General features: G+C 39.8%; 1 protein-coding gene across 1 annotated transcript in view; it reads left to right on the top strand.

The window, feature by feature from the left end:
• The window catches only part of CSMD1 (CUB and Sushi multiple domains 1), a 1,848,896-nt gene that overhangs the window by 1,577,427 nt on the left and 257,423 nt on the right, over nucleotides 1-14,046 (top strand). Inside the window, exons 30-32 of the mRNA XM_088832674.1 lie at nucleotides 2,503-2,690; nucleotides 9,914-10,108; nucleotides 13,135-13,251. Coding sequence (XP_088688800.1) covers nucleotides 2,503-2,690; nucleotides 9,914-10,108; nucleotides 13,135-13,251 — 500 coding nt within the window. The remainder of the gene's footprint in view (nucleotides 1-2,502; nucleotides 2,691-9,913; nucleotides 10,109-13,134; nucleotides 13,252-14,046) is intronic.

Genomic DNA, 14,046 nt, shown 5'->3' on the forward strand with positions numbered 1-14,046 from the left:
TGAGTATCCTTTTGATTTTTGTTAATGCTAAATTCTAATGGAGCCTTTCTTAGAACCAGGAGACACCTCTGCTGCCAGGGGATTAAAAGTAAATTAACAATTAAAAGCCTTTTAGAGAGCACAGAGTCTTTTAGAGAGCACAGAACCTTTTTTGTAGGCATTTCCTGTGGGTCATGGAGAGTGACTCATTATCAAGTTTCCCACAGCGCAAATCATCTGATAATATATAAGGCGGTTTTATATTATACAAGTAGTTTTTCACTTAATGTTGTGCACCTCCCTGGAAGAAGGTTGACCTAGAAAATCTCCAAGTTTTCTTCTAAGAGTTTGGAATCCTTCGCCAGCTGAGTGTCACAGAAACGTGCACATTTGGGACGTCTTCTAATAAATGGACTGCTTGTGTGTGCTCGGGTGGGACATTTTCCTGGGACCTCAACTCCTAGCTTTACTGAGGCGACAGAGGGAAGAAGCCAGGGTACCAGCTGGGAGCAGAGATGCTCAAGGACCCTGGCAAAGAGGCTGCTAGTGGCACAGACTTCAGCTGGGGGGTGGGGGGAGCCTGGCAGAGACAGAAACAAAGGTGACAGAGAGAAAGAATGGCAGGGCCTAGAGCACATGCATGCGAGTTTCAAGGCTTGTCCTGTACTCGGGAGTCTTTGGGGAGGAGTGTTTTATCAAATCTCCTGTAGACTTTGGGGTTGATGCCAGTCACGTATTGGAACCCAAATTGAATTTGCTTTAAAAGTGTGGCCAGACTTAGTCCTACCTATTCTTGGGGTGTGTAGATCTGTGCATCTGGTGTAGATAGATATAAGACAGGATTTAACCAAAGGCACCATCACTATTTATAGGAATCACTTCAGACCTCAGTGCATATGTGATGGGGCATCCAAAGCAGAGGGCAGTTAGAATGTACTTGTTTGTGCCCGATCGAATTTCCGTCATTCAGAATAATCTATCATAATAATTAGTTCTGCCAGTTATAGGGGTGTCGCATGACCAGAATCTAAAAACATCCCTGTGAACTGTTCTCACTGAAATTGTTACCATCAAATCCTGTTTGGTCGCTGGGCTTCCTTTTGGCCTCTTTATTCACTCTGCAGTCGATCCAATCTTTTACTTTCTCTCCATTTCCAGCTTCAGGGAACTTATCAGATAAACAGGCTCTGAAACCTTTAACAAACTCCTTGAGTAAATGTGCTCACGTGGGAGCGGGGGCACCTTGACAGGGAGTAGGACGGAGAAGTGCAGATGCAAGTATCACTCTCACGTGGGGTCCATGGCTGTCCCCCATGTTGCACCTTTCAGAACCCAGGGGAAGCTTTGGGAGGGACCTAGTGTTCATGTTTTATCACTTGAATCTCCAGATAAATTTGAGCCACTTAAACAACAGCACATGTTTTGATACTATCTAAAAACGCCTGACTCTCTCCATCCTTGTATATCCAAATGTGCCGCCAGGGGAAAGGGAAGACAGGGGAAGCGGCCTGGACTGGTCCACGTTAAAGACCCTGAGGTATCTGACTTAGAGGAGCAGGGACAGAGGAGGGCCAGGCAAAATGGACTACAGCAGTGCCTCTGTCTGGCATATTTGCTACTCTGACCACACTGGGGTCTTAGATGCCTGAACCAAGTTTAGTCTTTTACTTGAGAGTAGACGTATGTTTCAAGTTCCCAGATTATTGTCATCCTTATTGTCGTAAATGGCAGAGACATTTAAAACTGTATCCCACTTGAGAGCTTTGGACTTGAATTGTAAGACACTGGAAATTATTAGGGTGTTCACATTACGAGAGAGACAGAGAAATTCAGAGAGTGGGTAGGGGAGAGAGGAAGAAGGAGGGAGAAGGGAGAGAAAATTGGAACATCCAGTCATGGTGAAATAACGTGAGGTTTGACTTCCACACTTCGTACCATTGTAAGGACTGCAAATATTGGCCGAATTACCTAAGCAAGCAGAGGCAATTACAGTTTTAAAAGTAAAGAACCAAAAATATTTTTGAACTTTAAGAATCATCAGCAACACCAAGGATTAACAGCAGGCAGTCTCTTTACCATCTGAGCCACCAGGGAAGCCCAAACACCAAAGATATATATTATTAAACTAAAAATATTTTCACTTAAAAATCAAATATCAGTGGAAATGCATCACTTCTGAACCCCCTTCCTTTAAACTGCATTCATTAGAAATATCACAGTTACAGGGAAAACACACTGTATCTGTGTTACAAGGACTCATTTTCCTTTATATATCTTCAAAATCATACTGTATTGAAGATAGTGGTTATTATGTAAAATACTAATAATATTTGTTTTAATTGGTATCTGTTGTATTTATTGCCATTTGGGTTATTATTGTACTTAGCTTTTGGATCGTCCTGCTTTTTATAAGTTAAAATACAAAGGCAAATGCAATCACTGTGTGCTCTCAGAGACTTGACAGTTGGGAAGAAGAGAGACACACCGGAGGTATGGAAACTCATCAATATTCTTTCCTTTCAGTTTCAACATGGAGCCCAGCTATGATTTCCTGCACATCTATGAAGGAGAGGACTCCAACAGCCCTCTCATTGGAAGTTTTCAGGGCTCTCAAGCCCCAGAAAGAATTGAGAGCAGCGGAAACAGTCTTTTTCTGGCATTTCGAAGCGATGCTTCTGTGGGCTTGTCGGGGTTTGCCATTGAATTTAAAGGTACTGTGATCAGCTTAACTGGCAAGGAAAGTAGTTTGTATCAGAATTGCTTTCATTGTAAACATTTATTTATAAAGTCTTGCCTATCTCTTTAATGCATAAAATTCGGACATCTTTCTCACCTGTCTGGGGAAGAGGTTCTAGTCTCTCTAGAGGAGAAGAAATTTCCAACATGCATTTCTACCTTAGCCAAAAGAAAATAAAGTAGGGGAAGAAGTTTTGTTTTTTCTCCAGATTCATGGCCATTTGAAGATAAATTATGATTGACACCGATGCTAAAGAAACTGCCTGTCAATCCAGGAGACATAAGAGATGTGGGTTTAATCCCTGGGTCAGGAAGATCCCCTGGAGGAGGAAATGACAACCCACTCCAGTATTCTTGCCTGGAGAATCCCATGGACAGAGGAGCCTGGGGGTGGGGGCTACAGTCCATGGGGTCTCAAAGAATCAGACACCACTTAAGTGACTTGGCACATGCAGTGAGTAATTGAAGTAATTAAGAACTATTTTAAGATTATTTTACTATCTTGTTTCTCTAGGATGACTCAATATAAGTACATCAACCAGCTTAGTTTTATCTCAGTATTTTTCAAATGTAAAATAGTGATTGCCCTTTCCCTGTCCTTACACCCATGGTGTTGGTTTGATGGGGAGTAAGTACCGATCCCAGGGCTTTCCGGGTGGCACTAGTGCTAAAGAACCCTGCCTGCCAGAGCAGGAAGCAAAAGGGACATGGGTTTGATCCTGGCTCAGGAAGATACCTGGAGGAGGAAGTGGCAACCCACTCCAGCAGTCCTGCCTGGAGAACTTAACGGACAGAGGAGCCTGGCGGGCTACAGTCCGTGGGGTTGCAGAGTTGGACGCGGCTGAGTGATTGAGCACACAGGGACACACGCACACACAGGCACTGATTCTGCTCACATCTTTCTTCTTCGGTCACATGATTAGTGTTGCCCACTTCTCCGGGGTCTACCACCCACTGTCGCCAGCATCCAGATAAAACGCACAGAAAACTCACAAGCAAAAACCACCCCAAACTAAGCATTTTGCCCTTGGGGTAATGAAAATAAATACACATTTTTTTCAAATCTATTTCTCATGTGAACAAGGGAAAAACAGGGCATCTTACAAAGAATCACAGAAAAGGACTTACCAACATATTAATTCACAGTAGTGCTGCTGCTGCTAAGTCGCTTCAGTCATGTCCAACTCTGTGCTACCCTGTAGACGGCAGCCCACCAGGCTCCCCCGAACCTGGGATTCTCCAGGCAAGAACACTGGAGTGGGTTGCCATTTCCTTCTCCGGAGCTTTATAAAAATAATGAATATGTATATGTATGCATATGTTTGTTTAAGCGTGTGAATTAATTAGTTACCAGAATTGTAAAATAAAACATAGACTGTTTCAACTCTTGTTAACCTTTTTAACGAACTTGCGTTTATTGATATGATTTTTAAGCAGAAAATTAATCTGCTTCTTCCAAAACACTAACATCTACAAACTTCTTGATCTTTATTAGTTTATAATTTTATCACTTGAAAGTGGAATCTTTATTGTGCCCATCTTTGCATGAAATGTTCCCTTGGTCTCTCTAATTTTCTTGAAGAGATCTCTGGTCTTTCCCATTCTATTTTTTTCCTCTATTTCTTTGCACTGATCACTGAGGAAGGCTTTCTTTTCTCTCCTTGCTATTCTTTGGAATTCTGCATTCAAGTGGGTATATCTTTCCTTTTCTCCTTTCTTTTTGCTTCTCTTCTTTTCACAGCTATTTGTAAGGCCTCCTCAGACAGCCATTTCACTTTTTTGCATTTCTTTTCCATGGGGATGGTCTTGGTCCCTGTCTCCTGTACAATGTCATGAACCTCCGTCCAGAGTTCATCAGGCACTCTATCTATCAGATCTAGTCCCTTAAATCTATTCCTCACTTCCACTGTATAATCATAAGGGATTTGATTTAGGTCATATCTGAATGGTCTAGTGGTTTTCCCTACTTTCTTCAATTTAAGTCTGAACTTTACAATAAGGAGTTCATGATCTGAGCCACAGTCAGCTCCTGGTTTTGTTTTCGCTAACTGTATACAGCTTCTCCATCTTTGGCTGCAAAGAATATAATCAATCTGATTTCGGTGTTGACCATCTGGTGATGTCCATGTGTAGAGTCTTCTCTTGTGTTGTTGGAAGAGGGTGTTTGCTATGACCAGTGCGTTCTCTTGACAAAACTCTATTAGCCTTTGCCCTGCTTCATTCCGAGCTCCAAGGCCAAATTTGCCTGTTACTCCAGGTGTTTCTTGACTTCCTACTTTTGCATTCCAGTCCCCTATAATGAAAAGGACATCTTTGGGGGGTGTTAGTTCTAAAAGGTCTTTTGGTCTTCATATAGGTTCAACTTCAGCTTCTTCAGTGTTACTAGTCGGGGCATAGACTTGCATTACTGTGATATTGGATGGTTTGCCTTGAAATGAACAGAGATAATTCTGTCATTTTTGAGACTGCATCCAAGTACTACATTTTGGAGTCTTTTGTTGACTATGATGGGTACTCCATTTCTTCTAAGGGATTATTGCCCATAAGAGTAGATATAATGGTCATCTGGGCTAAATTCACCCATTTCAGTCCATTTTAGTTTGCTGAGTCCTAAAATGTCAATGTTCACTCTTGCCATCGCCTGTTTGACCACTTCCAATTTGCCTTGATTCATGGACCTAACATTCCAAGTTCCTATGCAATATTGTTCTTTACAGCATCGGACTTTATTTCCATCACCGTCCCATCCACAACTGGGTGTTGTTTTTGCTTTGGCTTTGTCTCTTCATTCTTTCTGGAGTTATTTCTCCACTGATCTCCAGTAACATATTGGGCACCTACCAACCTGGGGAGTTCATATCTTTTTGCCTTTTCATACTGTTCATGGGGCATGAGTTTGAGTAAACTCTGAGAGTTGGTGATGGACAGGGAGGCCTGGCGTGCTGTAGTCCATGGGGTCGCAAAGAGCTGGACACTACTGAGCAACTGAACTGAAGTGTAATCTAAAAAATAATACAAATTAATGTATAAGCAAAACAGAAACAGCCTCACAGCCATAGGAAACAAACTTGTGGTTGCCGACTGGGAAAAGGAAGAGGGGAGAGACAAACTAGGGGTACAGGATTAACTAACTACTATTTGCCCGGTGGCTCAGAGAGTAAAGAGTCTGCCTGCAATGCTGGAGACCTGCGTTTAGTTCCTGGGTTGGGAAGACCCCCTGGAGAAGGAAATGGCAACCCGCTCCAGTATTCTTGCCTGGAGAATCCCATGGACAGAGGAGCCTGGCAGGATACTGTACATGGGGTCACAATGAGTTGGAAACAACTGAGCGACTAACACACACATGTATAAAATAGATAAGCAGCAAGGACATTTTTTACAGCACAGGGAATTATAGCCACTATTTTGTTGTTCACTCCTAAGTGGTGTCTGACTCTGCAACCCCATGGATTGCAGCACAGCAGACTCCTCTGTCCTTTACTATCTCCAGGAGTTTGCTCAAACTCATGTCTGTTTAGTTGGTGATGCCATCCAACCATCTCATCCTCTGTCGTTCACAGCACAGGAAATTAAAGCCATTATTTTGTAATAACTTATGATTGAATACAATCTGAAAAAATAGTGAATCACCATACTGTTGGTACACCTGAAACTAATATAATATTGTAAATCAACTGTACTTCAAGGGAAAAAAAAAAAGTCTATGCATTTTTCATTGGTCAGGGAAGCAGAGAGCAGACATGGTGCTTGGACTTGACCTGAAGGAGCCTCAGGGCAGCCCTGCCAGTGACCCCAGAGACCCCGCAGAGTCCATTGACATGGTTCTAGGGCAGGAGTTCTGGGAAGCGTCCTTAAGCAGAACTGACAGGAACTGTGTAATGAAGTCATCTCCTTAGAAATTGTGACAAACTGTAAGCAGAAAAAGTACCGTGATTTATCACCAAACATCCTGAACTGACAACTGGGTAATGGAACCAAAAGATTCGATGCAGTTCATTTGGAGAAATGAAGAGAAACTGGCCTCAGAGCTCTCCATTAGCAACATGGAGCAGAAAATTGAGGGTGTGTTATTTAACCAAACATACCCTAAACCAACAGATATTTATAACAAAGAATTATCATAAAAGCTGACCAGGCATCAGAAATGCATTTTTTTCTCTGTTATTTTATAGGAGAAAAATGTATACCCTAGGCCAGTGCTTGTATTATTAGATGCTGGGTATGTTCTCCTGGAAGGAAGCAGATGGAAAGATTATTCTGGTGACCACAGTTTTGCTTATTCATCCCTTATTTGATTAAAATAAATGATCTATGTTCTCTGTGGGATTTGAGGAAGCTACAAAGAATTATCAGAATGTCCCCTACTCCTTGAACAAATCAGTTTTCAATGAAGTGATTAGAGAATATGGGTCCCAACAGAGTTTACAGCTCTTGCTGTGAGACTCTAACCAGAGCAAAATAGAGCACCTAGAGGGGTTTCCAAAATGTATATATATAATATATTGTGTATGATAACTGAAATATGCATGGCATGTGATATGTATGATATGATAATGTTCAATATGTTATGTATGATAATATAGTACATATGGCATATGATGCATATGGTAATGTTTAATATGTGTGAAAATATACTACACATGGTATATGATATACATGATAATGAGGTATGATGATAATTGTTATATTATCTATGATATATATGATTATATAGCACATATGATACTCATGATAATATAATATTTATATATTTATGTTGTGCTTTTAACAAGAGAATGTAAATAATATATTCTAATAGTTGGTTATAATAGATTGGGACAACATTGCCAAAGAGATCTCTGTTTGGCTGATGTTGATACAGAGACAATTAAAAATGTACTGAGAAGTATTGAATAAATACAGCCAAACAGGCCTCTCCTCTGTCCTGCAAAACATCACAAAGTTTGTGCCTTTTCCCTCTGCTACTGCATATAAACTGTTCCTCAGAGGATAAAGGATGTGGTTTTCAGAGCTCATTTAATCTTCACTCTTTCCCAGCTCCCCTGCCACAGTCTTCCAGAAGGATCCTGTAACACCACTGTACAGATTGACTCACTAGCAGTGAGCTTCCCAGGTGGCCCAGTAATCAAGAACCCTCCTGCCAATGCAGGAGATGCAAGAGAGGGGAGTCTCTTTGATCCCTGAGTTGGGAAGATCCCCTGGAGAAGGAAATGGCAATCCACTCCATCGTTCTTGCCTGGAGAAATTCCATGGACAGAGGAACTGGTGGGCTACAGTCCATGGGGTCGCAAGGAGTCAGACATGACTGAACACACATACACAGTAGGCAGACACTCAGTGAGGGAAAATGTTTAAAAGGGAACATAATCCATATTGATCACAACTCCTCATAAAGGTAAGATGAAACCTTGCATTTATACTCTCCAGAAATCCTTTATGTGTGCGCTTAGCCCTGGGGGAAAGATTGTCAAAAAAATGAAAAGAGCTGAAACATATTTATTTTATGCACTCAAGTTATCCTTGAGCCTATATTTGTATTATTAATAATAACCCAGTTCCACACACACACTCACACATATTCATAACAAACAGCATTTTCTTAGCTGTAACCCCCTCCCCCCACAAAAGAAAAACATTTCAGTATAACACCTATATTGACCACTTGAAAAGCTATAAAATTCCATTCCAGAAGTTTCTGATGCTGCAAGGGGCTTTGCTGATGGAGTGAACGATGTTGACAAGTACAAACAGAAAGCAGTTCAAATGGTGGAATTAAATGCAACAGAAGGAGATATAAATACATGATTTAGAGACATTTGGAAGGTCTGCTGAAGCAGAACATTTGCCATATTAAAGCTACCAAGGCACAAGCTTCAAAACACAGCTACCAGACTGTGTGAGAGAAAGAAGACAGATTTGTACTTATATTTGGAAGAACTTCGGTCTTTAGCCTTGGAAGGAAAGCTATGACACACCTACCTAGAAAGTGTATTAAAAAGCAGAGACATCATTTTGCCGACAAAAGTTCATCTAGTCAAAGCTATGGTTTTTCCAGTAGTCATGTATGGATGTAAGAATTGGACCATAAAGCAGGGTGAATGCTAAAGAATTTATATTTTGGAATCGTGGTGCTGGAAAAGACTCTTGAGAGTCCCCTGGACAGCAAGATCAAACCAGTCAATTCTAAAGGAAATCAACCGTAAATATTCATTGGAAGGACTGATGCTGAAGCTGAAGCTCCAAAACTTTGGCCACCTGATGCGAAGAGCCAACTCATCGGAAAAGACCCTGATGCTGGGAAAGACTGAGGGCAAGAGGAGAATGGGATGGCAAAGGATGAGATGGTTGCATGGCATCACCGACTCAATGGACAGGAATTTGAGCAAACTCCGGGAAATAGTGAAGGAAACCTGAAATGCTGCAGTCCACGGGGTTGCAAAGAGTCGGACACGACTGAGGGACTAAACAACAAGGTTTTTAGCAAATGTGTCCTTTAGTGGTCCTATAACTGGACAGGACTTTGCTGGGCATTTTTGTGAAAGTTATTTAGCCTATCTTGAGCTTCATATTCTCAAAATGTAGAACAGTGCCCAGATCACCCTCCTGTCGCAGAAGTGGGTGAACATTTGAATGAAATATGCAAGATATCCAGCTCAATGCCTGATACATGATCCACCCTCACTTCCTTGCAGCAGGTACTGTGATTAGAATGGAACTGTGTTGGGTAATTATTGCATCCCAGGCACAGGGCTTAACCCTTACGGATCAGGAAACATGTTTTCCAGCTAAGTTTGGCATCACTGACTCAGTGAGGATAGTACAAGATCAGAACTTCCTTCCTTGATCATCTTCCCAGCATAAAAAATCACCCTTAACTCACATGAATTAAGCCAGCCTCCTTTGGAGAAGCCAATTCTCTCATGTCTTCCTAAAATGTGGTGTGATTTCATTTTACTATGAATAAAGTATAAAAGTCAGGAAATCAAGCACAACAGGAATTCTGCAGTTTGTTGTCATTTGAAAAATGAGAAATGTAGTTTTATCGAAGGAGTTTTTTGTTTTTCTATGATAATCATTGACTTGAACATTAACAACTTGATCATAAGTCAATCAATTTTTTTGAGCATTTTTCATTTGCTGAACACTTAAAGAAATAAAATCCATGCTCTCATAGAGTTTGCATTCATTTCTCCCACAGAGAAACCACGGGAAGCCTGTTTTGACCCTGGAAATATAATGAATGGGACGAGGATCGGGACCGACTTCAAGCTCGGCTCCACCGTTACGTACCAGTGTGACTCTGGCTACAAGATCGCTGACCCGTCTTCCATCACGTGTGTGATTGGAGTGGACGGAAAGCCCGCATGGAACCGGGTCTTGCCCTCCTGCAATGGTACGTACCAACATGTGGGGCCAGAGCTGCCTTCAGAGATAACTTCCCTCTGGAACTCAGCCCTCATTCAGGAGAAGGTCTGCACATCAGTCCTCTACCCCTATCAGTAGGGTGACCCCGCAGAGCAACGTGGGATAAGGATTTGGCCTTCCTTGAGCGTTTAATTTAATTTACTCAGGTTTCTGGGAGGGGAGTATTTTTCTTTCAGTTAGATAGTTGGGCATTTCTAACTGTGAAAACTGTGCATTGTATTAAATTCAAACATACTTTGAACTTATGAGGGATGATAATAAATTCTATAGCCACAAGACTCAATGAAAAAAAAAAAGAGGTCACATTTAGGCAATAGATAAATAATCTAATTTTAAATTAGAGGTTTTTTCTATATCTGAAGACCCATCAAGCACAGTTGCTGTTAACTAGTCATCGTATCTATGTGCATAAAACATCAAAGAATGATTTTACTTATTTATTTAAATTTAAATAAAACTTAAGAATTCCAAATCATTAAGCAGAAATGACCTCTCCCATATTTTATTTTGTATATCTCATGAAGAACAGTGCATTTGTGCTGAATTAATGTCTGTGAATTACTCAGATCACCATTTAAGCTAAGTGAATATTGCTGTATTTTAAACATCTTCGTAGTTTGTATATTAAAGGACATATTTTGGACTAGTTTGTTTTAAAGGCATGACATAATTTTTCTTTCTGTTGCCTACGGTTCTTGTTCATTGAGGTTTCCTACTGAATTAGAACAGAAATGGAAACACCCTCATTTGCACGGATCAAAATGGCTTCTGTTTATGTTGTTTTTGGTTTACATATATTCCAATTAACCAAATGGATGAGTTAGTTTCTTGTTACCATCTGCAGTGAATGCTGTTGCATGTCCTTATTCATTTAGGAAATGGTCTGTTTAATACATTAATTACCAAAGAGCAAGAACATATTTATTTTCCTATTATTATCATAATAATATAAAAGAATTTCTAGCATAAGAAAAGCAATTCCTATTTCTCAGATTAACACAGTAACATGGACAGAATAATTACTAATTAAACAAGAATTCTCTATAGATTTTTCTCAATTACACAAATGTTTGGTTGCTTTAAAGTGTATCATGCTGTTTTGGTGCTTATCTTCAAATCTGGTGAAGAATGTATAAGCACAGTGCAAGTTATCAACGTAGTAGAGGATCTAAAATGCCATGTCTGCTTTCTTTCATTTCATCCTTTTTAGTTTTCATTGTTTCCTATTATCATAAAGTAATATTCTTTCATCCTATTTGTGAACAAAATAAATCTTTGCAGAAATACTGGGAGACTCCTATTAGTTTAGATGTATCACTTAATTTTTTTAAGAAATCAACCATACAAATTCAACCATGTTATTTCTGAAATATATACATATATATAAATTTGAACTTTGAGTGTTTAAGAAAATTTATATGTGTATGTATAAATATAAATGTATACATATATATGTATGTGTATTTTGGAAATAATGTGGTTGAATTTGTATGGTTGATTTTTTAAAAATTAAGTGATCCATTTCAACTGATAGAAGTCTTCCAGTGTTTCACTGAAAACCTTGAGCTTTGAAGTTTAGCGTAGAGAATTTCCTCCATCTAAAAATAAAAACACTTTTTTTTCTATTTAAGATTGTTAAAAAAAGAAGTCATGGCAATTGTTTTAGGGTGATAAAATTGCTCTGAGTTAAGACATTAGCATGAAGGCTGCTCTTAGCTCAGTTAAGTGAAATCTCTACTAGTGTAAAACTGTCTGGTGTCTAAGCTGTCTTCATTGACTTTCTAGAGCTTGACTTCTGTTTCCAGGCGCATAAAGCAGGCCCTGGGAAAACTGCGCAGTCATCAGTGAGGCGTTTTGGCGCCAGCATCAACATCTGAGGCGCTTTAGTCATCCTGGCCATCCATTAGGACTCAGCAGCATGCTAATCAAAAGATTAAGCACGTTATCTCTGATTTCTATCTTTTTTAATGCTTGAAAACTGTCACACCGAGAAGAAATAAGCTATAGAAATACAAATTTTCCCACATACTGAAAGTAATTATGAATCCAGATCACAAAAGGTGTACCCAGGATAAGGAGGCATGTAGTCTGGCCACAGAGGTGCAATCAGTGTCACCTCAGTGGATACACAGTATTCTAAACAGATGAGCAGACACAGACCTCTTTTCAAGTAAAAACAGGAGAAATTGAAGGATTTGCAATTTAATTCAAAAACTAGATTTTTCAAAACTGGAATTTAATTGGATGTCTACTTTAAGATGCTTAGCAATAGTATCTTGAATATCCAGGCTACAGTTGTTTATTTTTTCTGTTTTCTCAGAAAGTGCAATGCTGAGCGTGAATAAGATGATCAGAGGGAAAATAAACACACATCTGTCTCTCACTGAGCTGTGCGTGCGGCACTTCATCAGTGTACCTGCCCTAACCTTCTTTCTACTTTTGCGTCCCTTCAGCTTTCAGTGGGACTTACAAGAAGAGACCCCAGACACACTAGTAACTATACCTGCCACTCTTGAGCTGAATCTAGGATGAAAAGATAGCAAAGACTAAAAATGATTATTTTTCTTTTAGTCTCATAGTAATTAGACAATAGAAAATGTAAATTGCCTTTGTATCACTTAAGTTAATATGCTGTTTGAGATCAACTGGAAAATTCTAGTAAGACTTTTGAAGTAACTTAAGAATTTGTCTTTATTCGACCTGTTCCTACTCTAATGAGAACTGTTTTCATTCTTATTTTAGCATGTCTGAGAACGTTCTTAAAAATAATATTAGGTCCTCCTCTTAATTTGAGTTACTTTTATTCTCACCTGCTCAATCTTTGCTTTTCTTCTTATTTCACTTTTGATAGAGATGTAAAATCAATATTTGACTACGATACTTTGTTCGGTCTTTGAATATTCATGTTGACTGCACAATGCTATCATTTTTTAGGTCCCTGTCAACTGCCGTGTGGTTACGCACAACACATAATTCTTGGTTGATCTCTTTCAGCCCCCTGTGGAGGCCAGTACACTGGATCAGAGGGAGTGGTCTTGTCACCCAATTACCCTCACAACTATACCGCCGGTCAGATCTGCCTCTATTCAATAACGGTACCAAAGGAATTTGGTAAGGTTTTCTTCCTATTTTCAATTCACTGTCATATCTCTTTGTTAATATTTCCATCATTTTATACACAAATACATCAGCCCTTGATTTAATGAAATAATATAAAGGAAGATGATGTGTGACAGGTTTTCCAAAGGTGTCTCATACAAGCTCCACTGCAGGTCTTTTATCAGCGTAATGTAAAATGCTTATACTTCCTTCTCGGATTCCAATCCAGAATAAGCAGAATAATTTTGGCTTTGTTCTTGTTTTTGTTAGGAAGCATCTTCTCATTTGGTTGTTTGTGTGTGAGGAAGATCATTGCCTCACATATGGGCCAGGGGAACCTGATCAGTCTGTGAGATACTGGCATGTATATTTGGTTATTGATTATTCTGGAAATCACTGGGTCAGTGAACCTACCTTTGAGTGACTGCAGATGTAAAAGCAGGCAGTGCCCTGTCTGACCCCTCCAAACCTGACATCACGAGTTTCCTTCCTGAACTTGGCTTCTAGCCTGAGCCAATTTTCTGGGATGGCTTTGTGTCTAGATGGCCCTACGCTGACAGGCTCCTGGCGTTTCCTCTTTCCTTCTCACTCTAGACCAGGAAGATACCTCTGTGTTGGATTCTTTCCCAGAGTCGGAAGAGAATAGCTTTTATAATTTTATGGAATAGTTCCTTTCTTCCAACAGTAAAAGTTAAAACCTAACATACTCTATTTTTTTTTCTTTACACTCAAAATAGCAGCCACCCACTTATAGAAATAAAACTGACAAAAATTCTAAGGTTCCATTCTGTTTAAGGGCAAACATTT

This window comes from Moschus berezovskii, chromosome 26, assembly GCF_049115385.1.
Source record: "Moschus berezovskii isolate FMDL1 chromosome 26, NW_MosBer_1.0, whole genome shotgun sequence".
NCBI lineage: Eukaryota > Metazoa > Chordata > Mammalia > Artiodactyla > Moschidae > Moschus > Moschus berezovskii.